At 34.0% G+C, this 24,597-nt stretch overlaps 1 protein-coding gene and 1 pseudogene across 6 annotated transcripts; both read right to left on the bottom strand.

The window, feature by feature from the left end:
- Window positions 1–1,578: 1,578 nt before the first annotated feature.
- LOC130986037 (molybdenum cofactor sulfurase) lies at window positions 1,579–16,410 on the bottom strand. 6 transcript variants are annotated; one of them, XR_009089142.1, is made up of 23 exons: window positions 16,054–16,383; window positions 15,616–15,714; window positions 15,452–15,510; window positions 15,069–15,229; window positions 14,757–14,911; window positions 14,080–14,206; window positions 13,653–13,755; window positions 13,527–13,572; window positions 13,381–13,419; window positions 13,150–13,306; window positions 12,246–12,348; window positions 11,951–12,067; window positions 11,037–11,114; window positions 10,853–10,954; window positions 10,298–10,382; window positions 10,118–10,219; window positions 9,735–9,799; window positions 8,798–8,949; window positions 5,487–5,722; window positions 5,022–5,158; window positions 4,585–4,695; window positions 4,232–4,499; window positions 1,579–1,892 (listed from the first exon to the last, which is right to left on the bottom strand). XR_009089142.1 is itself a non-coding variant. In XM_057909301.1 (22 exons), exons 1-22 carry the CDS (start codon window positions 16,169–16,171, stop codon window positions 4,401–4,403), a joined length of 2,451 nt encoding a protein of 816 aa, XP_057765284.1. In that variant the 5' UTR covers window positions 16,172–16,383; the 3' UTR covers window positions 3,931–4,400. The 6 variants fall into 6 exon arrangements, 1 of the variants encoding a protein (XP_057765284.1); XR_009089143.1 differs by having other exon boundaries at window positions 1,579–1,889; XR_009089144.1 differs by having other exon boundaries at window positions 15,616–15,733; window positions 16,054–16,382.
- Window positions 16,411–23,283: 6,873 nt separating this feature from the next.
- On the bottom strand, window positions 23,284–24,378 carry LOC130986036 (metalloendoproteinase 3-MMP-like; annotated as a pseudogene).
- Window positions 24,379–24,597: the final 219 nt, after the last annotated feature.

Raw genomic sequence — 24,597 nt, 5'->3', positions numbered from 1 at the left:
TAACTTTTAGTATAAATTAATGAGATATATAGGTCGAATTCCGAACCTTATAATCAAGACATTAATTACTATGATTGCTTGAATCACCCAAGAAATCCCCTCCCCTGATCAGGATGAACTTGGATTTCTCATCCATTTTGCATTATGTAGAGAGACAACAGGTTTCAGGGTTGATCGCCACATTTAGCATTTAAGATTCCTTATTGTCAATAGGCGTGACATTATCCATTGTATGCATAGATAAAGCATATATATGTGACAATTTTAAGAGTTTATTTTTCCTTATATAAACTATAAATCCTAAATTCTTGTATTACCATTACTAAATCATCCACGAATATAATAAAAAATATTGGGTAAATATCACTTTATATCCCAACTTATTAGTGTTTTAATGAATATGTCTTATTGTTTGGATAAGTGCATATAAGTACCCATTGTATTATTTTTTTCTTATTTATGTCCTGAAAAAAAAAAATCGACATCAGAGTGATGACGTGGATCGACAAAAAGCCAAATAGGCACGTTACATGGCTTTTTTGGACCCAAAAAAAAAATCTAATTACAGCTGCTGCCTCGCTCTTACTGCTCGGCCGAGATAGAATGGGAAAAAGTTTGGTGGTGGTGATTGTCTAGCAGACAGATAAGGCGGCGGAGGCGTTGCTACTATGGCGAAACGGCAACGACGACGACTCTTGTCGGAATTGAGAGAAAGGGAAGAGGAGAAAATTGGGTTAGGGCTCGCCCCTTTTCTGGAAGAAAGGGGACCGATAAGATTAGTAGTGGTAGTGATGGCCAACTGCGGAACCCATCGGAGATGGAGAGGAGGCGGCCCTTTGCTGGCTGTTTGCTCACCGCAAACCGAGGGAAAAATAGAGAGGAGGATGGAAACTAGGGTTTCTTTCGCTTTTTAGAGGGTAATTTGGGGGTTGTCGACTGAAGTCGCCGGAAATGTACATGCAGTGATTGTGAAGAGGAAGAAGAAGAAAAAGAAGAAGGGGAGAAAAGAAATAGGAGAAATTAAGTGAGACGAAGCCATGTAAGATTAGATTAGTTTTTTGTTTTTTTTTTTTTTCCAGCACAAAAATGTCACGTAAGTCGCCGGATACTTCTATGCACTTATCCGAACGATAGGACATATACTAATTAATGCATTGGGATTTGGGATATAAAGTGATATTTATCCAAAAAATCTTACACTAGAAAATAATAAAGGATCTGAATTGATCATTTAAGGGACCTTATAATCTGAAAATAATTCACAAAACTAGCGCTGGATCCAAATTCAAAATTCATGTTATTTCAATAGCGTAACGATCTCATACAAGATTTTATCGTACAATATTCTTAATTTGACTAATCCATCAATAAAATAAAGATACTTTTATGACATCTTGACATTATTTTCATAATTATGGAGTAGTACTTAATATATTAATCCAAAACAAAACCTTACCCTACTACTTTAATTGGACCGCTTCAAAACAACTATTAAAAACTATAGTTATAAATCATATTCAACAATCTCCCACGAACAAATGCACATTACTTTATTGAGCTTTCCACTATAGGTGGGTATTCTGTAAATAATCATGTAATATAGGATTAAAGAAGATTTCATCCCTTTAATTATGTGTGATGTAACATATTGTAAGATATAATGCTCCACTATGCGTCTATCATAACTCAATCATACTGTAGAATATTTAATTCATAGCAGTTAGAAGTTAGAAATACAGAAGTAGCGAATGCCGAGGCATATAAAATACTAGTAGTTTTATTTTGGAAGGTCAAGTTGAGATACAAATACAATGAATCTCTGCGCGTGTATTATTTTTATTGAATTGCAGCCCCCATTTCCAGTCATCAGACCATATGTGTTTGACTTCCTTCTAATAATACATAGAAACATCCCAAGAAAAACAAAATTAGTAGGAGAAGAAAGATAACCATAACAATATCCCCTAATCATATCCCCCTAGGATACAAAAAAAGAAATCATATTTATCTTTGGAGGAAGTGAATATTAAAAAATGAAGTGGTCAAAGTCTATGCAGTCAAGCACTAGCATACGTAAGATCGATGTTACGTTACATTAATTTCTATGTTATATGAGATTGGTTTGGAAATCTTTGCATAAAAATTTTCTTCACCAAACGTCAAAGTTGACGAATTGTCCATCATTCAGCTTTTCATCCTACATTTATCATACTAGTAATAGATAGGGATGTAAATAAATATCCTTGTACATAAAAATAAGCATGACCTTTTCCCCAAAATTCAGGAAACTGAATTGGTTTACTGTTATTCTTCCCGTTATAAATCACGCTAACATATTTTCATTGATTTATTTATTTATTTTTCGGTTCTATCTACAAGGTTAGTTTTTAACTTTTTTATATTAATATACTCCCTCCGTCCCAAACGAAATGTCCTATTTCTTTTCGGTACGGAGATTAAGAAATGTGTATAAAGTAGATAAAGTGGGTTGGTGAAAATTATTTAAATATTAAGTATAGAGAGAGTGTGTATTGCCAAAAAAGAAAACAGGACATTTCGTTTGGACAAGCCCAAAAAGAAAAACATGACATTTCGTTTGAGACGGAGGGAGTAGTATTTTTAATAAATTATTTTAACTAATTATTTATAAAATAGAATTATGCAACATAAGTGCTTGTTTGATTTGGGAAGTGTACCTAAAAAAATCTATAATGCATTATTTTTTTGGGAGCTTATAAGCTCTTAAAGCTTATGTTTACAGCTTATAAGCTTTTTGAAGCTTATTTTGCCAAACACTTTCAAGGAACTTATAAGCTTTTAAACAGCTTATAAGCTCAACCAAACACCCTCTAAACCTCCGTTCAAATTGAAGGCGTGGAGAAATTATAGGACTTCATGAAATTAATGTGTTAAGAGTGTGTTTACTTTGGTTGTAAAATTTCATTGAAAAAGAATGGATAAGAAAAAATGAGAAAATATTATATTGTTCTATTTTTTTTATCATATGTTTACTAGAGATGAAAAGATGAGAAAATGTTAAAAAATATTTTCACACCCCTACTCTAGGATAATATTATTCAACATTGAAAAGAAAATAAATGAAAATGAGCTGACCGAGAAAATATTCCATCATAGTAAACATGTGAAAATGATGAAAAATGAGTAAAAATATATTTTTTCTCTGTAGACGCATCCTTAATAGTGTAATTAGATACGTTTTTAATAACTCATGGCTTCTGACGCATTTTGAATAGGTGAGCAAAAAATAAAATGAAAACATTTAGATGCTTATCCCTTTTTACTTTCTATCATAATTCAATTAATAAGAAAACGAGATTTGTATGATGTACTCGAGTCTTATACAGATACTCGCATTAAATCAAATTTGAATAATCATTATTTTGAACCCTCAAACACCGTATAATAAACCCTCAACCGATCAACAATTTTTGAAAATCCTTTCTATTATGACTAAAGAAAGACCTCTTCCTAAATCAAACTTCACACATCGAAAACAAAATAGATGCACACAAGAATGTTGAAAAGACCAAGTCATACTCAACAACATTCCATAAAACAAATTCACCAATCACCATGTTTTAATATAATTAAACATCTGTCTCTTCTATTTGCAAGCAACAAAAAACAACTCAGACAAATCCCGTGGATCTAGCTTGTCCACTTCTAGTCATTCTAAGTTGAAGTGAAACATTAATTTTATGATTAGTTTATGCAGACGCCATAGTCAAGCCATAATCTAAATTCTCCACGGCCGGCAATACCTAATTAATATCAGCATTGTCTCCTACATCATCGACATATAACAAGTCCGGTCAACGTGAAGAGGACCAGGTCCAGACTCTATACCCGTTCCACGAGCAGCAGATATGGTCATAATCTAAAAGATGAACTTATTTGACGTACCAGGTCTTGTATACAAGAGATATATTTTAATCAGCTCTAAAATGACTTGTTCCAAGATTATCGAGATGTAAACTACAACATGAATAAAACATTCTAAACCTTAATTCCAAGATTATGGGATCTAAACATAGTCTAGAAAAAGAGAAAGTAAACGAAATATATCACTGCAATGCCTGATCCTGCAATGCCTCAGAAATTGCACACAGTCGATCATATATGACGGATTGACGCTGGACTATGGATAATACTGATTACATTATAATTAAATATCTATTTTTAACAAACTGTTTGAAATGAATAGACTAACCGATTTTCCACGGGTCAAGCTAACTCCATTTGCAGACAGCAGTTGTGATACTGGAGTAGTTCCCCTGCTTTCAGCCAGCTGTAAGATAGTTTGTTAATCTATATCTACAGTAATTTATACGAAAACCTCAGATCACCCAGAAAGTGTGCACTCCTTATCACTTGCAAAGTTAATCTGTGTTTGGAATTGTTTCTTGTCCCACAGAAATCCACGTATCTTGATCGATAAAATCGCACAATCTTAACAATATTCCAAAATATATCTTCCCCTGTAGCATGAAAATGCAATCTAGAATGCAGTCATATACTAACAGAGAACAATAAGTATAGCTATATAGAATTAATCTTGCTGACCTTTAATCTTCTATAAGATGCTAAAGTGGCTAACGGTTCATTGGACCTCTGCACTGTCCCGTCTGCAGAAGTCATATTGATCATCTGGCACCGGTTGCAACCACCCAAGGACTGCACGAGTCAATATCGTTGAACATGAGCACTAGCATTTTCGCAAAGAAGCATGCAGAGTCACAGTCATTGATTTGTTAGTTCGAGGGTGAGGTGAAAGAGATTAAGGATTTTAAAAAGCATCAACCTAATTGATAAATAAGTATATGGTTATAATAATCTTCACATTGGAAAGAAATATGAACATTGCAATGAATCGTTTCATCACTAACAAGTACATCCCCGTTGTCATGTTAAGGGAAAAAAAGTAAAAGAATTCTTTTGCCACTTGGAAGCTGGAAAGTGCACTATGCAATGGAACATAAAAAGTACACCAAAAAGATAACCTTAAAGTTTCTCTCTCCAATCTTCAGACTTCTCCATCCATCTTCTGCATAGGGTTTTCCACCAGAGACGACAAAATTTGGACGGAACCTCATTGGATCAACTTCAGCAGGCTGGTTATGTGAGCCATTATGCAACTCTGTTGACAAAAAGAAATAAAGCGAGGTAAATTTCTCAGATATATTCCTTAGAAACTAGTGACCAAAATAATGATAACATCAAATTATTGACTGGAAACTATCTCCTTTCAAGTACACACTGATGACTGTTACAATATAAGGTCAAATATCGCAATAAATGGAACTCTTCTAGTTTAAGGAGAAATCAGTTATAAATGGCACCACAAATATTGGATGCTAACTTGCAGACATAAAACAGAGCCCAAGAACCTTATAATGTCCCTGCAACCACAAAAAGCATGATTTGAATTATGCAAAAGAAAAATTAAAGATGGGATAACTGCATACTTGATCTCAATCTGTTGTTCAGATCTGATACGCTATCTTCCAGTAATAGTAAAAACTGAGCTTCATTGACAAAATTCAATTTAGTCTCCACATCTCTGCACATCCCTACTATGCACTGCTCCCTATTTGACCACATCTGATTTTGGACAGCATAGCTTCTGACAAGGGTACAAGGCCGACCAACTGCATTGCTAAACCAAATGTCGATTTCATTCCAGTAGCCTCCAACTTCATATCTAGCCAGGAAATTGATTTCATCCTTAGTAAATTTATTTTCAGTTAGAACGTTACCCTTGTGAATGTACGATTTATATGATGAAGTACAGTTTTGCATGGAAAGTCAAAGACATAGATAGACATGTCGGGATCAAGAACAGTAAATTATGTGTTTCAAAACATGAAAGCGAAAAGGTTCAACAGGATGAATCATAATCAACAAGCATAGTATAGCAATAAATTGTAACTGGCAAAGAAGATCATTATTAATCAGAAATCGCCGCCGCTTCAGGGAACATTCAAGCAACTACAATCTAATAGGAAACAAATTGCACATTAACGTTATGGAATGAGTTTATGCGATTGCCCCACATAATACTGTCTACATACTGGACTTAGAGCTTACTTGATGAATGGCTCATGAAATCAAAACTGAAGACAAGATCGAATTTATTAACTTGATTGCACAATCCAAACTGGTGACTTATGTTTATATGAAGCCTGAAGTCCAAATGTCCCTTATAACTATCAGACCCTTATGTCATTCGTGCATCTCCTTAGTATAAATAGAACACATCAATCCTTCAAGAATTACTTGTGTTTGGGAAGTGCTTTACTGTTGCGAGCTTTTCACATTTGATAGGCAATCCATCTAAAATTGGTTGGATAAAACCCAGTTAATTTGGGTAACTTATGCGAGCAGATTATTCTTTGCCTTTAAAGCAGTACGTTTAAACCTAAGCTTTGAATTAGACCCATAACCTTCTTCACGTAATAAAGGAATGAAGGCAGTCTAACGAAAAACAAAAAAGGGAGACAATGTGGGCAGTACAGCCAGTAGGGGAGAGTGAAAAAATGTAGGCATGTCAGCTAAACAAATAAAAGAAATAATAATTAGAGAAAAGAACCATAAAAGGGAGAAAGGAATGATGAGAGACAATAAAAATACTAGAAGATAGCAAAAAGAAAAGAAAAAAAGTAATAATAATAAATAATAATAGGAAATAAAGAAACAAAAAGAACATAAAGATGCCATGTATTTTGGGCAATACACTCAATTACGTCATCCATTAAACTAAAACATACAAAAAGGTAACCAATATCCCTCCAATTTGTAGACACTTCATTCCACACATTTTACCTATCCCTACTCTTCCCATCCTTTGATGTGAACATAAAGGATGCTAGGTATCTGGGGCATTACACTCAATCAAGTCATCCATTAAATGAAAACAAACAAAAAGGATATCAATATCCCTCCACTTTGTAGGCACTTCATTACACACAATTCATCTATCCCTAGTCCTACTCTATTAGGGGGCGTTTACTTTGGAGGATTAGCCTTGATAGATAAAAATAGTAAGGCTAATCCCTTGTTTACTTTGATGGATTGAAACTTTGGGATATCCCAAGGTCCTTGATTATTTTTATCATTTAAGCTAGTTTTGCTTGATTCATATCCCATCGAAATGGTGGGATTGAAGAAATCCTACTCTTGAGGATAAAAATACTCAATCATGCATCATAGCAATCATGCAAAGTAAAAGCTTCCTTAGGGTTTGTATACTAAAAAGCAAGCTTTAGAGCTACGTAGTATTGTAAAACCTTATTTCTCATTTTATGAGAATTTAATATTATTGTTACATGTTTTGCACATTTAGCTTGATGCTAATTTTATGCAAATTTGTCCAAAACACTACATTGTAGACATTGTGGTGGATTGATGATCATAGAAGATCACATTAATGCGCTGATGAAGCCGTGTGTAAAAGAAATGTGACTGAAAATAATCATGGTGTTCTTGGTACTATATGTAGATGATATTCTCTTAATTGAAAATAATAAGAAAGTATTATTAGACGTGAGTATGCTATCCAAACAATTTGAGAAGAATTTCGAAAAAGAGATGCATATTATTGGGATCAAACTCGCAAGAAGAAAATGCTCCGCTTATCTTAAGAATCCTATTGTGCTTAGACGATTTAGTATGCAGAAGTCCAAGAAAGGGTTTCTCCTGTTTCGGCATTGAATCACTCTAAGGATATGTGTTAGACACAAGAGGAGATAGAAGAAATGAGAAAAGTTCCATATTGGTGCATTTGTTGCATTGACGAGGATTGACAGTGAGATAAGTTTCTCCATAATTGAAAGAATGAAGAATGAGGTCTCGACAATTTATTATTTCTAAATTTGTGATAATAATGTTAAGAATACATGGTTGATTGACTGCTTTGATTCATCAACGAGTGAGGGTAGTCTGTGCAATATTAATTTTTTAATGAAATGAATTAATATTAATAGACTTATATTGGACTCAACACAAGGAAAAATTAAGCCCATTAGGGGACCCAGTCTTAATCTTCCTAGGAATCCCCAACTTAGCCCACAACCCCTATTAATAAGAGGCATGGGGCGCCACTCTCAGAGCATTAGAAAGAGAGAAAAATCGTCCCATTCTTGATTATAAGCTCGTCAGTTTGTTGTCCATCCAACATACGAGCTATAGGCGAGAGAAGATCAAAGGTCAAATCAATTGAAGACCAATGGGAACTCTAGCCATCTACATCTAAATCAGCAATCCAAGGTTCCGCAAAATAAGGTCGGTAATCGAACTCTTGGAGCATGTTAGAGCTTGATTTTCCGCATGATTTTATGTGGTGCAGATTATATGCATTCTAGATGGTAGTAATGAATTAGATTGTAAGTTTATATTTGAAATATTATCTTATGAGATTCTGGTAGTTGAACCTTTCACAGAGTTCCATCATATTCTTCACATTTTTTATGCGAATAGGGTGAAAACAAATAAAGTTGTGAGTCACTCCAGCATTGTCAACAAGAATTCCATCAGCTATTACAAGAGAGAGAGAGAGAGGTTCATTATTTAATTAATATATTAATATTCATTATTTGGCATATTCCCTAAACCTTTCTCACATATCTTAAAACGCTCACTTGAATTATCTAAGATGTGAGTATCCTATACAATGTAAACAAATAGACAACAAACACCAATGGTGGGGTGGGTGCACATTGAAGAGGCATCTCAACCCAATCAAATGCAAAATGTTTTACCTGAAATAGAAATCTTATACCTTTGAGAATGTATTTCCATCACTTCTCTTTTACCTATAGATTGAGCCGAAGTAAGCTCTATCTGCATTTTTTCTTTGCAACGGGGAGATTCAACAATAAGGACTCCCAATTTGAGATCGACAGATGTGGTAATTAAACCCATTTCAGGAACCTTAAATTCAAAAACATACTTGGATTAATAAGGCTAGCAGTGATCAGCAGCAATGACAATAAACATAAGCCATCCATGAAAAGAGAAGAGAAATGGGAAAAGCTATACAAACCTAAGTTTCAATAAACAACAACAAATTACATGAAGTATGCACTCATAACTTCAGCTGACAAAGAACTTCTGAAACTCTTAGTCACTTCATCATACATTAGTTTAATATACACAAAAATGTTTAAGGACACAATACCATAATTTTGACATTAGACTCTCATAGCACACGCTGCTATTGAACCTAGGTTCAATTGCAAATAAAGATTCAACTTATCATGACAGAACTTACTTTGAAACTCAAGACCCAAGAAAACCATAACCCTTTTGCATTCATATCCTTCACAATGAAACTTTGCACCACATTCTTTCAAGGACTTAGTCCCCACACTCAGAACATATTATTCATTCAAAAACCTTCAACAATTTGAAATAGACCCACCACTCATCAACACAACCCTTTTGCAGAACGTATTCAAAGAAGTTAATCATGTTTCCTCTCAAGTAAGACAAAACAAACAAGGGCACATCTATCAAAATAATTTTCAGCACTCAAGTTGTGAGCAAATGACTAGGAGGGTAATAAAAAAATACGTACAACTAATTAAGCATAGATCTTACACAACATGACATACACACACATCATTTGTCTACTATAAAACAAAGTTAGGAATCTTTTCATTACTTCATGCATGGTCCACCTTTAAATGCAAGACCTCCAAAAGATTAAGACTCACCTTCTTCTGGGTCAAAATTTCTCCATTGAAGCTCTTGAGAAGCCATTCCCTATCATGCAGCAATCCTGAATTTTTTGTGAAAGTACAGAGTTCAAAATTATGCAGCAAAACATTAAATTAACATAATAGTCACCTTGTGAGGGTACAAGATATCATCCTTTTAATTTTGGGAAAAAATGATTCTCTATTTGCAAACAAAATATCTATGGAACATACATAGCAACTGAACCTTAAAATTCATTCTTAAGTATTTTCACAACCAATCAAATCATTCTTAGAGTGATTCTTAGAAACAACATTTTTCCATCTATTACCTAATACTTATAGAAGAATGAGGCGACAATACAGCTTGCCTCAAACTATAAGCAATTTAAACGTAATACCAGTATTACATAAAGGCCAGCTCTCCACACTGAAACCAGCACAAGATTTGATGGGATAAATAGTGATTGATTTGAGAAAGTATCTTGAAGTCCTTTCAACCCCTGCAATAACAACATGACAGCTAGTCAACAAAAAGAAGTGATGTGGTTGGCCTATAGCTAGTCAAATTATAAAACCACCTTCAGTTGCAGAAGATGGTTCTTCTCCAAATATATTATGTGTCAGTTGGGGAACAAATGAACTCTTGATGAACTTCAAAAGTTTCTGCAAGTATTAGAGGTATTTTCATATGGGGGACCAAAAATGAAGAGACACAATTCAAAGCTATAAGAATTTATTACAATTATCTAATAAAGAGATATTAAGTAGTGGCAGAATTCCTCCATCAGTCATAAGTAACTTTTATTATTTATAAGATGTTACAATGAGATCTGATTTTTATTGGTGCAATGAATAACATCAAGGAATGGAATAAAGGTATCACGATATCAATTCAAGCAGGAAACAGCACCATAACCTATAAAACCATAAAAGCCACAATGTGCACTTGTTGTAGCCAAGCCAACTATTAGTGAACAGTTGTGAAATATATTTTTAGTTTCTTCAGTTGAAACACACTGAGATAAACCAATTGCAAACCACATAAACAGCGTTGAAAGCAAAAGCTAAGATCAAATTAATTTACAGCTTGGCATCAAATGGACATCAGAATTCCACAGATCCAGAAAGTATACCATGGCATCTTCAAATGTTGACATGTAACCAAATGACACCCTAACTGCTCCAGTTGGTTTGCCATTCAATATGTCATGATCATCCCAGCAAACATGTCCTGCCTGAATTAAAAAATTTACAAGTCTCCAACTAGATTTTAATTTATGTAACATGTTAATGGATGGTTAAGTAATCAGTGTCTACCTCAATGTTAGAAAGAAGATCTGAATGAGACAAACCAAGATGTTTTGCACATGCACCAGGATTGCAAAAGCACCCTGTCTAAGCATGAGCACAGGAAGAAAAAGGAAAAAACACATCAGAGATCTCCAAAAAGCTTGTACTCCGAGAAACATGTATTCATTCCTATTTTATTAACAAAAACCAAGAAAAAACTATCATTTTAAAATATTACATATCCTTTAAAGATCATTACCACTCACAAGAAATGGAAACAATATGTGCGTGTGTTGGCCAAGCGGTAAGGGGTTAAACCCAAGGCCAAAGGTCTTGGGTTCGAGTCCCCTGTGGCGCGGCCTTTAAATTTATTTATTTAATATTGTTAATTTATCAAAAAGAAAAAAGAAAAAAAAAGAAATGGAAACAATTAGAAAATGTTTATTTATTCAATTACATTTTAGAATCTTGAAGACACAAAATGCAAGAATTGTTCGATATGTTGATTGCCCAATGAGAAATTGAGTAATTATAAAGGAGTAAAAGTAAGTGGTCATCACACGTGATACTCATAAGATCTTATGACCCATTCCCCCAATTTCAGTTTCCACAATTGATTGCAAGCATAGTTCCAAAACCTAGATAATATAACAAAATTCTACAAGAGGTTGTAGAAAAACTCAAAACAAGAATACATTGTACAGGTATTAGGAATGGCATGCTAGGTGCTAGAAACAATGTACAACCACATAAAATCTTATCTTAGTCATAGAGAAGATTTTATCAACACAACTGATGGAAGTTGAAGAAGAATGGAAGGATCTTTAGATGTCGTGATATTCATAAAGACTCTAATGGAAAGAACAATCTTATAACCATAGAAAAATTAAAGGGAAAAATTGTGTGTATCCTGATACAGAGGTTGAACTCAACAGTCTTACCCTTAACTGGATATTGGACAAAGAAGCCAATTTTTCCACCTCTCGATAGCCAAACCAAGATCCGTCGGGCCTTTTCAGGTTAAATGAAACTATCGGACCCATTGAATCGAACAATGACTGAAGGAAGAATATTTATAACCAGAGTAAGCAAAAGTAATAGAGACAAAATTAGATAACCCTAGAAATAAACTGAGTTTCAAATATCATAATGTTCAACTACTTTTGAGCAAGTCAAAGGAGAAGGTAAGGTTTGAGTAATGGGATAGAGTTACATTCTAAATTCATATAAGAATACCTCAGGTTCATTAATGCCATATAGTGTGCAAACACAATTTCCATTCTCATGCCTCAGCTTCAACAGAGCATTCCTAGCATATGAGGCAAGCGAGCTTGTGTGCCTTAAGACATGAAAGCCCAATTAGTACATTGATCTGAAAGGTATAAAAGTACAATGAAACAAAAGAAGTAATTTAAAGGTGAAATGAGTAAGTCCCAAACTGTATAAAATTGTTCCAGATGTTATTAACATTCTCGCTAGTGGGCAGTCATGACAATAATAAATTATCAAGGAGCATTACAAGGCTGTTGTATGTTTGGTACATGTATCCAACTATACTTTCAGAACATGAATATAAGCTATCCAAGCCTAATATTAAGATATCTGTCTAAGGACAGACTACCAACCTATTTTGTCACAGTCCAATACCAAATTTCTAACAGCACATTATCTAGCTAAAACTGAGACAATAGCAGTGGAAATTATAGAAGTAACATTAGAGATATAAATAATTTTTTTTTGTTATGTCGCTAGTCAAGAAGGAACAAAATAGGACCAAACATCTTCCCTTCAAACTTATTTATTTGTTAGATATCACATACTCCCTCCATCCCTGAAATGGGTACCAATTTGAGAATGGCATTGGCTTTAAGAAAATTGATTGTGTGTGTGAGTGGAATAAGGGTCCCACTTATATTGTGAGTGGGTTTGTGTGGGGTATACTTACCATAAAAGGAAATGAGCACTCATTTCAGGGACAGACCAAAAAGGAAATATGTGTACTCATTCAGGGATGGAGGGAGTATTATATAATACTGCCAAATTTAAAACCAGAAGCAGTGTCTCAAATGTCGTAAATCATAATAAGCTGGCCGACATGTATGTCTACTGGTGTTGGTGATAAGAAGAAGTTCCATGGCACCTGGAAATAGCAGGCATGGTTAATGTGTTAAGAACTTCGAATCCATGATGAAGAGATGCGATGCTCAGAAAAGATACGGTGCCATCCTCAAAGTATTCCTCAACACCATCTCTTCTTTGGTAGAAGTCTATATCTGCGACAGATGCAGCCACTGTGCCTGAAGCAATGAAAAGTTAAGACTGCATCTACCAGATGTGGTAATAACTTGGAGAAAAATGAAAAAATATGTACCTCCGCTGAAATAGGTCTTCTTCAATAACTTCATTGACTCTGAAACATTTTTTTTTTTTTGGGGGGGGGGGGGGGCGTTGCTGTTAGATTGCTGCACTTCCATAAGAATTTCATGTACTAATATCAGAGAAGAAACACAAGTCTACCGTTTCGAGCAATAAGAGCTCCAATTCCAGTTGGGTAGCCAAATAGCTGGGGGAACAAAATAATAATGAGATAAGCAACAGCCCTCATGAAAACATGCAAGCAATGAATCTGCCTTGTATAAATACCTTATAAAATGAGACGACAACAAAGTCTGCCTTGTATTTTGACAAATCAGGGGGGCATGTTGAACTTCCTTTTGCAGCATCAATCAGGACCATCCAGTGACCACTGTTCACAGATATCAAGCAATGAATCTCCAGCTATGAAATCGTTACATTCCAAATAGCATGCTGAAATAACACATAGAATTGATACTGGGTGATGATTAATAGAATGTATCCAAATAAAGTAAAACAGAGGACATGTTTCTCCATTTCATAGATCTCGATCACTCAAGTGTTCAGCAGCAGAAATACAAAGATCTCAATAATAGTAAAGTTGGTAGTTAATATTGATAGCATACACCATCTCCAGGTTTTTGCTTCATAAACATCAAAACAAGAGCATGCCTCAAGTAAAAAGTCAATGTCTATTCTTAAAATGTTTAAATACCTCTGAGTTGGAGAAGTTCCAGGCATTTGATAAGAACCTTCCTTTATGGAATTAACCAGGTCAAGGTTGAATCTAAGACCTGAGAAGTTGCACTCCGATGGAAATGCAAATAAATTGTACGTCTCACCTGTAAAACGCATTTACACACATTAAACAACGTTAGATGATTCTAATAGAAAAAATAGTTCTTACTACCATTATGTCTCTCTCATTTCTGTAAGTGATTTAAGAAACTATATGTTACTGCTTAAATCTCATCCTTGTAAATAATACAATCTGGTCAAAAACTTTATACATAAAGGGTTTTCACTCCAAAATCCAATTGAGGATCGTCTTCGAATGTTATATATTTTATTGTACGTAATAAATCGAAAAAAAAGTAAAGTTCCGATACATCTGTAAAACCGAAAACAAGACTAGGAGTTTTTGACAAACAGATTACTCTTTCGACACAAGAAGGGGGGTTTAGAAAATTCCTTTTCTTGTGTCGAAGACTAGGAAGACAAAACAAATAATGCCTCCTAGAATTTTTTGTTCCCCACACTTCTAGTTCGCTAGTTCGTTCGATTACCCGCTTATTTATGCTAATCTCTATGCCAATTTTATGGCATTGAAATCTGGCAATAGTAACACTAAACCGGCAAATTTTGCAGGGAATATCTCAAGAATAACTCAACTGGTTTCATGTATTTTCCTACAGTCAGCTTCACCTCTTCTTTGTACAGTGTGTGGTACAATCTTAATGACAGATTTCCTACCACTCGTTGTATGAAAATCAGCAATATCTTCAATGTCTACTGCAATGGCTGCAGCTCCTTCTCTAAGGGCATACCTAATGAAAAAGATTAAGGAAGAAAATATCTGAAACACAACTATTATTGAGCATGGAACTGGAACACTAAAAATGAAGCGCATACAACCATCTTCATCAGTTCATCATTCAAATTTGAGCATGGAGTATTATTTAAATCATTCAATGAGAAAGATACTCTCTGATCCCAAGAACGCTGTTGTGATTCTCCATTGTGTACATATAATTACTCCTACTGCTCCATGGAAATGTCTCACCAACAAGTTTCAATGAAGATGTCGCCCCAGAGGTGAATATGCAATTGTACTCGGTAGGGGAAGCATTAAAGAAACTAAGGATCTGCACCAAATTAAAAACCACCCCTCAAATATTATACAAAAAATTCAATACAGCAAACACGGAGAGCGACTGTGCGATGTCTTTAATAACTCAAAAAAAAAAAAGAGCTGTAAAAGCACTGTGTGAAAAACAATGGTATCCACCATGTTCTCCAATAAACAAGGTCAGACTAATACTCTGAAATGCAAGCAAAAAGAGACATGTATCAAGATAAGGTCTCACCTGCTGACGAACCTCCCCCACAATGTCGCTGGTCGTCAAACTGCAATTACTCTGGCTATCTATAGATTTTGATTAAGAATCCCATCCCTATATTGAGAATTTAGGTGCGAAGGGAAATCTAAACAACAGTTTATTAAAACAAAGGGAAGACACGGTTAGGATACGGGGATTTCCATATAGAGTAGAACTCAGGTCCTTAAAAATACCCTGCATTTGCGACTCGGAATATAGAGTTGCTCCAGCATGATCCAAGTACACTACATCTGCACAGCCCAACCAACACTACAACAGTACAATCAAGAACCAGAAAACAAATTCCAAAACGCTACTTCTTGATAATATCAGATTCTTTTTTTTCTTAATGACATCAACATCACAATATCACAATCACATAACAGAAAACAAAAATTCCAAATGCTGCTCAATGATCAAAATTCTTATTCTTGTATTCAAGAGAGGTCAATAATCAAGTATGCCTAGCACTGTTCAGTCCTTCATGTTACTTATCAAGCAAGAACAATACCTTCTAGATGGAATTCGAGAATCTTGCAGTAGTAACATATCGAAATCAAAATAAACAAAAAGGGGGAAAAAGTTCAAACCATTCAATCGCTTAAAATCATTTGCTCTGATGTCATCAATGTTGTGGGGTGCATTCGGATATCCATAATCTCGACCAAACTCCTTCAAGAACCGTTCCTTATCGGGTTCGCCACCCATCTTTCGACTCTAACGCTCAAATATTTCGTTCAGACAGAAAGAAAATTTGAAGACGGCTAACTAAACCAAACCAGCTGAAGCTCGCTGTCAGACAACGATCAAAACAAAATCCTTGGTATAAAGATTCTTTTTTTTTTTTTTGAGGGCTGGTATAAAGACTCTTAAATTCAATAATCTTGGAAGTCGGTGCGGTGGTGTTCATTGGGCTTTAAAAGGACTCGGGTCGTTTCCATAAATGGGCTTTTCTTGCCTCTTCACTCCACTTTCATGTCTCGACAATTCTGCAAATATTTCTTTTTGTTAAATTCTGTTTTTTTTTTCCTTTATGAGCGTGGGGAAATTTTCAGGAGACCATTTTCCGTAGAAGGATCATTTTAGTTTGTTCCACCAATAATACATATATATATATGAATTAGATATAGTTCGTGCAATTTTTAACTTTATAGATCCTACTAAAATTTATAATGCGAATTAATTAACTACTATGAATATCTCATGGATTGGTGATAAATGGGGTAAGGACAGTCTGGAGAGATCTGGATTGCTTGTAAGTATTTGTGTGATCTCAGCATGGAAATATCGACGGGACTCTTGTGTTTGGACGTAGATGTGAGGTGGGAAGAGGGTCGGGGGTTGCCTGCTCGGGGAATTCCATGTCATGATGTTAGGTGTCGGTCTCTGTCTCGACAATGATTTGGGGATGCTTGTTCTCTTCACTCACCCATTCATGTTCTTCATGACAAGCATCACGGATCTCAATCTTTATGTAATGATCTATGGGAGCTATTTGAACACGCCCATAAGCATGTGGGGATTGATTTCATTCATGCTCCTCGTGATGTTAATAAAGCACGGTTAATGAGCTTGCTCGTTTTGCTATTATATATTTTTCATGATGTAATGATCTGAAAGTCGACTTTATTTTCTTGATTTTTTGATATTGTTCGATCTGATTTGAAGTAATATATTTTTCTTTTTTCCGTGAAAAAGAGAATCTCTCATGAATTAAACGGAACTAGTATTACTCAGGGGTCTAAAATCATGATAGTACTAAGTAGAGAGGTTTCTACAACTCAAATAGGTGGGATACATAGGCCCTAGTAATAAGTTAATTTGAATCCTCTAATTTTTTTTTTAAATGTACTTGTTCTATCATATACGTAAAACGTTATTGAATACACGTGACACGTGTATTTTAAATAAATAATCTATTGATTATATAAAGAGTTACATATTGAAGAGCTCTTCACTATTCTCTATATCATATGTGGCACTCTCAATTCTACACTTTATGATATTTTTACATTTGTTTTAATCTATCCCACATTGAATTTCTACTAAACTTCATCAATTCACAACCTAAATAAAAGGCTCAATCTTCATTAATACTTTAGATCATCTATCTTTCCTACATTGATATTATATTAAATTTAATCATGAGAAAATCTTGATAAAGAAATACTTATAATATGTATTTCAGATAAAAAATAGTTTACCACATTTTTTTTATAGTTGCAATAGTATTTCACATTAAATTTATATTTATGTTAAACTTCATAATTTTCAAGGTCTAAAAAAATTGTAATTAGATTTCGATATTTGCAAACCTAAATAAAAGTATAGATGTTTTTGAAATAAATATGTTCTTGAATTGAATTTGATCATTTAAAATAAATAAAATAATACTTACATGTATTTTAAATTAACAAGTTATTCAATTTAATTTGATCATATAAAATAAAGAAAATGATACCAAGATATATATATATATATATATATATATATATATATAAAATAAATTCTTCAATTTAATTAGCTCATATAAAATAATTTGAAATAAATTTTCATTCCCACATTAATTTCATAATGATATACTCCCTCCGTTCCAGAAATCTTGACATGTTTTTCTTTTTGAGCCGTCCCACGAAGCTTGATACATTTCCAAATAAGGTAATAATTATTACCTTCTCTCTCATACTTTATCACTTTTATTACCATCTCTCTCCTAATTTATCATTTTTATTATCATCTCTCTCATACTTTATCACTTTTATTACATTCTCTCTCCTACTTTATCACTTTTATACTTTATTAATTACACACTTAAAACACTAATCTACAACTCCTTAATTCCCGTGCCTAAATCAAACATGTCAAGATTTGTGGGACGAAGGGAGTATCTAAATAAAATGTTTAATCTCCATTCCTATATTAGCTTATCATCGTTCCCGCATTGATATGCTATCATTCTCACATTGATCTTTATAGAACTTCGCCATGAAAAAAAAAACATAAATAAAAGGATACTTTTGAGATGCATTTAAAACAAATAGATTCTTCTATTTAATTTACTCATGAAAAATAATTTCACATAAATTATCCTTCCTGAATTGATCTTACACATTCTCATATATATTGAATTTATATTAAATCTCACAATCAAAGTTAAAAATAAAATTATTGTTAAAGTTTACCATTTATAAATTTAAATAAAAAGATACTTAACTTTGAAAATATAATAAAAATATAATTGAAATAAATAGGTTCTTATTGTTTGAATTTATCAAGATTATTGACCAATTATTTCTTCATATATTTTATTTGATTATATATATATATATATATATATAAATTATAAATAATAAATTCGAGAAATTAGTTGGTATTATTATATGTTTAGGACGAGAATATATATTAAAATCATCACATATATACACTCCTATGTGCCATCGTCATATTTTTGCATTTTTATTCATCCTAATTTTCCAAACATTTACATATCTATTCATTCTTATTTATCTAAGTATTGTTTTTTATGAGAATTCACCAAAATAAAAACCTATATAAAAGGATGCTCTTACTCTCCAAACCAAATACCCACATTTAATTGGTGGAGTGATTGAGATTAATACAATTTGTATTGTTTTGTCAATTTAAGTTGATCAAATTTATTTAATTAAATAAAAAAGATTTAAATTTATTTTTAAAATAAATACTTGTATTAAATAAATTATTTCTTCATTTTAATTTAATCATAAAATAATATATTTTGCACATTTAAGAAAAATGGATTAAACATTGATTTTTTATGAAAATTCACCAATTGAAATACTCCCTCCGTCCACGAAATGAGTACTCATTTGTGGACGGCACGGGTTTTAAGAAATGTATTGAGTGTAGTGTGAATAGAATAAGGGTCCCACCTTTTTGAGTGTATTAATTATAGAGTTTTGTGGGGTACACTTGCCAAAGGGAAATGAGTACTCATTTCGTGGACGGACAAAAAAGGAAATATGGGTACTCATTTCGTGGACGGAGGGAGTACTAAATAAATTGATATGATATAATTTGAATCTAACATCAATTTTCTCCAGCCTTAGACGATATGATTCTCAAAACTTAGTTATAGTCTTTCAAACTTCAAACTAGATGATGGTCACGAGTCAGTTTTATTTTTCAAACTCAAAATGGAATAATGCCTGAAACTCAGTTATCGTATTTTAAGTTTCAAATGTGATGATGCACAAAAGTTTGTTATGTTTTTTCAAACTCCATATAAGATGATGTTTGAAAGTTAGTTATGATCTTACAAGCTTCACATTATATAATCTCACAACTCAGCTCTGGTCTTTCAAGCTCATAATGAAAATGATGAATAGAAGTGAGTTATGATATTTAAAGCATCAGGGCCTAGACAAGATAATGTTCAAAAGTTTGACGTTCAAAAATCAGATATCATTTTTCGAGTTCTTAATGATTAAGTGGTCTTACAGAGTTGAGATGAGATGATGCTTAGATGACAGATGAGATTTTAAATTAATTCTTATTTGTCAATATAGAAAAATTGCACTCTCTCCGTCCCAATAGTAACGTCCCAAAAAAATGAGCACGCAAATTGAGAATATGTAGATAAAGTACGAGAGAGATCGATAAAATAAATGAAGTGAGAGATAGATAGAGTAATGAAAAAGTAACAGAGAGATAAAGTAAATGAGGAGAGAGATAGAGAGAGTAGATAAAGTAAAATATTTTCTTTTTGAGGTTAGGATGGGACGCCCAAAAAGAAAAATTGGGACGGAGGGAGCACAGAATTTATACTACAAGATAGTATTTTCATTATTCTAGAACAAAGTTAACATTTAATTGACGAATATAATTGAGATTAATATATTCCCTTTGTCCCATATCAAATTGACGAATATAATTGAGATTAATAAATTAGAGGTGTCTCGCGCAGTAGTGGTGAATGAGGTAAAGTATACGACAGATAGTGATGAATTCCAGAATGTTGAACCACGCAATAATTGGAGACCTAAACCACATAGTGAGATGGTTGACGTTGGGAAACAAAATCGGTTTGCAGTTCTAGACAACCAAGAAGAGGACATTCGAGGGCCTGATTTGCTTGATGCCAGTATTGATAAAGATGGCTCGGCTATACTAGAGGAGGGACAGGTGGAAGAGGTTTTTCATGAATCGGATGATGAGGAAGTTCATGCTCCAGGAGAGGGTGGAGGAGTTGTTGATGGGATACATATGGCTGGGAGACAGAGTACGGAACGATAAAAGGCTGGAGTGAGCCAGGAGCTTGATAGGCAGCTCACTCCTGTTCCGGGGGATATTGCTAATCGTGTTAGTCGATTAGAGGAGCAAGTTAATCAAGGGATGCAGATGCTCTCTGAGCCAAAACGAGGACGTGGTCGTCCAATGGGATCGGGAAAGGGCATGAGCAAGGAGCCTGTGTATACAGCTCCGGAAGGTAGCATTAAAAGTCGTCTCAGGAATGCGGGGGAAATGGGTTACAAGCCGAGAGACTTCGTGGTTGATCTCAACAATAGTCCAAGTATGCGTGCAATGAATAATATTGTTCATGGACGTTGGTCGGATGAAATAGACGAATATCCTGATTGAGTTGTTGCTTTTTTGTTTAGTCTTCTTTATTTTTACGATCTCCTTTCGAGTTTCGTGCCCTTAGTCTACGTCTTTGTACTTTCAAGAGATTTTTTCTTTTTCTTTTATATTAAATCTCAATTTAATAATGAATGACCCAATTTTTATTTTGGGTTGCCCCATCTCAAATGAACCAAACCAAATTTAGAAATAAAATTGGACATTTAACACTACTTTTTTTTGTTGTCCCACCACCACTTCACACCTTTATCATACATTTTTTAATCTTTGTGTCCAATTATTTTGGATAATTTAAAGCGGGACGGAACGAGTAATATGAACTCTATAGCATCAAGTTAAATTAATTAAAAAATAATTATATTATACAAAAATAATATAAATAATTTGAATAATGATTTAAATTCCCGTCGAATTTCGACGGATTATACACGAGTTAATTGAATTTCGTTATGCAATCATTACAAGCAGCTTATGCAACATATATATTAGCTTATGCAATCATTCTCCATTCTCTCCACATTTGTCCATTCTCATTTGAAATCTTAATATAATTCATGATTATCATTAAAAGATACACTACAATATACTTCCTCCGCCCCATAAGAGTGTGTCCTCATCATTTTTGGACACTACCCCATCATTAACTCTTTATTTCTTACTCTTATTTTATAGTATATAACAAAGTAAATCACTTTTTAACTCTTAATATATTTATCTAATATTTTATTAAAATCTATGGCATCAAAAGTGATTCATATTTTTGTGGGACGGAGCGAGTATATAAAGATGTATGACACATGATATTACGGAATGAATGATTTCTGTAGCTGATCCTATAATTTCTATATACAAGTAGAAATATGCATAGGTGGAGCCGTGCTAGTTGGGCTATATGTGAAGGCATCACGTGAATTTGAAACTTAGGTCTTGAGACTATATATATATAATGATACGGAGTAATATTTGAGGGTCCAAACAACACTATACTAAACATATATATAGTGGAGTCAACAACTCAAGTCGCCATCAGTTTCGAGGCTTCAATTATTTTTCTTTAATAGTCAACTCCAGATAATTATACACACATATATTCATGTGGTGATCTTGTGGAACCACAGAATCTTCCACTGGCGTGATCGAATTAAACCTCATTTTCAAGGCATGATTTGCGTTCGGAGATGATGATTAATTAAGATTATATATATAATGTGGCAGCGATGTCATTTTCTGATAAAATGGTGGCAATTCACCGACACATCTCTCGAGTATTATAATATTCACACAAACAGTGCACATAATGATGAAAATAATAATAACAGTTTCATCCCACTATATATATATATATATATATGTGCATGAGACTTAACCCTCCCCACACCTCAAAGGACAGATATGGGGTTCCCATGTCTTTGTTGTGCTTTCTTTTCCTTATTTCTTGAATCAATTATATATATGCACATACACTGTTACCTCCGAAAACGACTTCACTCTTGCTCCATTTATTTGGACTTTAGTCCTCATTTCTAATCATATATATATAGAACTGATCCAAGATTGCATAATCCTCCAAATTTCTAAATTAAGAATGTATTTGTTGATCATTACGAAGATCGAGGGAGCGTGTCATAAATCGGCTTTGGATTAACGAGATTTAATTAAATATCCAAAAATTAAATGAGGCGCTTGTTTTGAGTGATAAGACATGATTAAAAAAATAATTCAACTTAATCAAGTGTTTCGTTTATATGATTCGACGCGTGCATGATGCATAACTCTGCTTACACTCTAATCATCCAATTAAGTGATTTATCACCGCAAAGTTGAGTGAATTATTTAATTACTCTACAATTCTATCAATAGTGTTATCAATCTTATCTATCACATCCACCTAACCAAACGCTCGATTCGGCTAATCCATTCCATTTCGAGTCAACTTTATATTGTTCTATCTATTTTTCAATTCGGATCCCAGTAAGAACTATCAAGATATTCTAATAAAAACTGATTACATTATTGGCACATATATACGTACATTTTTAATTAACAGGAAATTAAGCCGAAGTAAAAAATTTGGAGTTACGTTTAATTTCATAGTTCTTATGTATGAATTACATTACATATGAACAACAATGTGATGGGCTGGTCAATTAATTAAAGGCTTTATTTCATGCAAAAATTATAAGTATTTAAAGAATTGTGGACTTCAATGTCCAAAATTCATATACCTTACAAATTACAACAAAACATAAAAACCGACGAACCTTAGATACTATTACAAAAATCCCAACATAGTGGAAATTATTTTCACATGCAAATAAACACACACCTTTAAATCTAATTAATATTAATTTTAGCGATTGTATAAAGATCTTAATCCTTGAATATCATCTGCATGCAAATTTTTAGTCTGTCCGGCTATGATCTCAGAATACATGATTGCCGCCACAACCGAGCTATGTTGCAGCCTAAAAGGTGCCCGATTTCATGAAGCGCGACGGTTTCGAAGTCGATAGCACCGGCAATGGCCCCAATTGACCACGTCTCGTCGGCGTCGTAATGGAACCTTCCATTAGTTGGTGCAAATGCATTAGCTGCGGTTCCGCCGGGTCCATCAAAAGGGAATCCGTCGCCATGGTCCCCGCGGTGAAACCCTATAACCAAATCCGCATTTTGGTTGGTTTGGGCACGTGCGAAGGTGAAGTGTGTGGAGGATTGCCACTTCTAAAAGGCACGTGCCACGGGGTCCATGGCGGCGGCGGGAACATTTGTAGGTCAAATGGGTTTTGGAAGATGGCCATCTAGGGTTTCCGGGAAAGAAAGAGAAGTGGGACACGACGTGGACGCCACTCGAGCCAAACTCGTGGTTTCTGTTTCGAGGTTGCATGTAGTTAGTGCCGTTGACGATATCAGGCACGCCGCATCGTGGGGTTGTCATTTTTGATATCGTCTCATCGTCCACGATCCCTGAGGGTTTGATGTGGTAGTTTTCTTGGTAGGTTTTGATGGCTGATTCGAGGATATCATCGAAATCATCATTAGTGGCTTGTGTTTTGTTTGGATATTTGAGATAACCGAATTTCTTGAGGTAGGCTTTGAGCTCATATGGATCTCTATAGTATTGTTTCCCTTGTGACAACCTTTTAATTTCTTGATGAAATCAAAGTGAGCATTTTTTGCCACTTGGGGTGCTCCTCTTGGCATGGCCACTAGGAGCAAGTAGTATGAAAATGAGGAAGAGAAAGGAGATGAGAGGAAAAATCTTAAAAGCCATGAATGAATACTTGTAAAACTCTTAAGAATATTTAATTTGTTTTGTGATGCATGTTAATGCAATATATTGCAGGTATTTATAGAGTTTATGTTAGGCAGGAACAAAGAAAAGTAAGAAGAATTAATTTTGTGGGTTCCTTTTGTCTTTAGTCGAATGACTTGGAGTTGAGTGTGGAAAATATTAAACAATTAATACATATTATATATATTAAAGACCAGCTAGCTAGTCATCTACCACAAATAAT

This window comes from Salvia miltiorrhiza, chromosome 5, assembly GCF_028751815.1.
Source record: "Salvia miltiorrhiza cultivar Shanhuang (shh) chromosome 5, IMPLAD_Smil_shh, whole genome shotgun sequence".
NCBI lineage: Eukaryota > Viridiplantae > Streptophyta > Magnoliopsida > Lamiales > Lamiaceae > Salvia > Salvia miltiorrhiza.
Note: the sequence above shows the minus strand (reverse complement) of the source record. Positions and strands in the feature narration are given on the sequence as shown.

Bases quoted from the DNA above. Each gene is read 5' to 3' on its own strand.
- LOC130986037 (XM_057909301.1), bottom strand. From the start codon at position 16,171: ATGGGTGGCGAACCCGATAAGGAACGGTTCTTGAAGGAGTTTGGTCGA. The intron at 15,715-16,053 runs GTTTGAACTTTT...TGGGCTGTGCAG, and splicing joins TGATTTTAAGCGATTGAATG to ATGTAGTGTACTTGGATCAT. The intron at 10,383-10,852 runs GTATACTTTCTG...TAATACTTGCAG, and splicing joins CAACATTTGAAGATGCCATG to AAACTTTTGAAGTTCATCAA.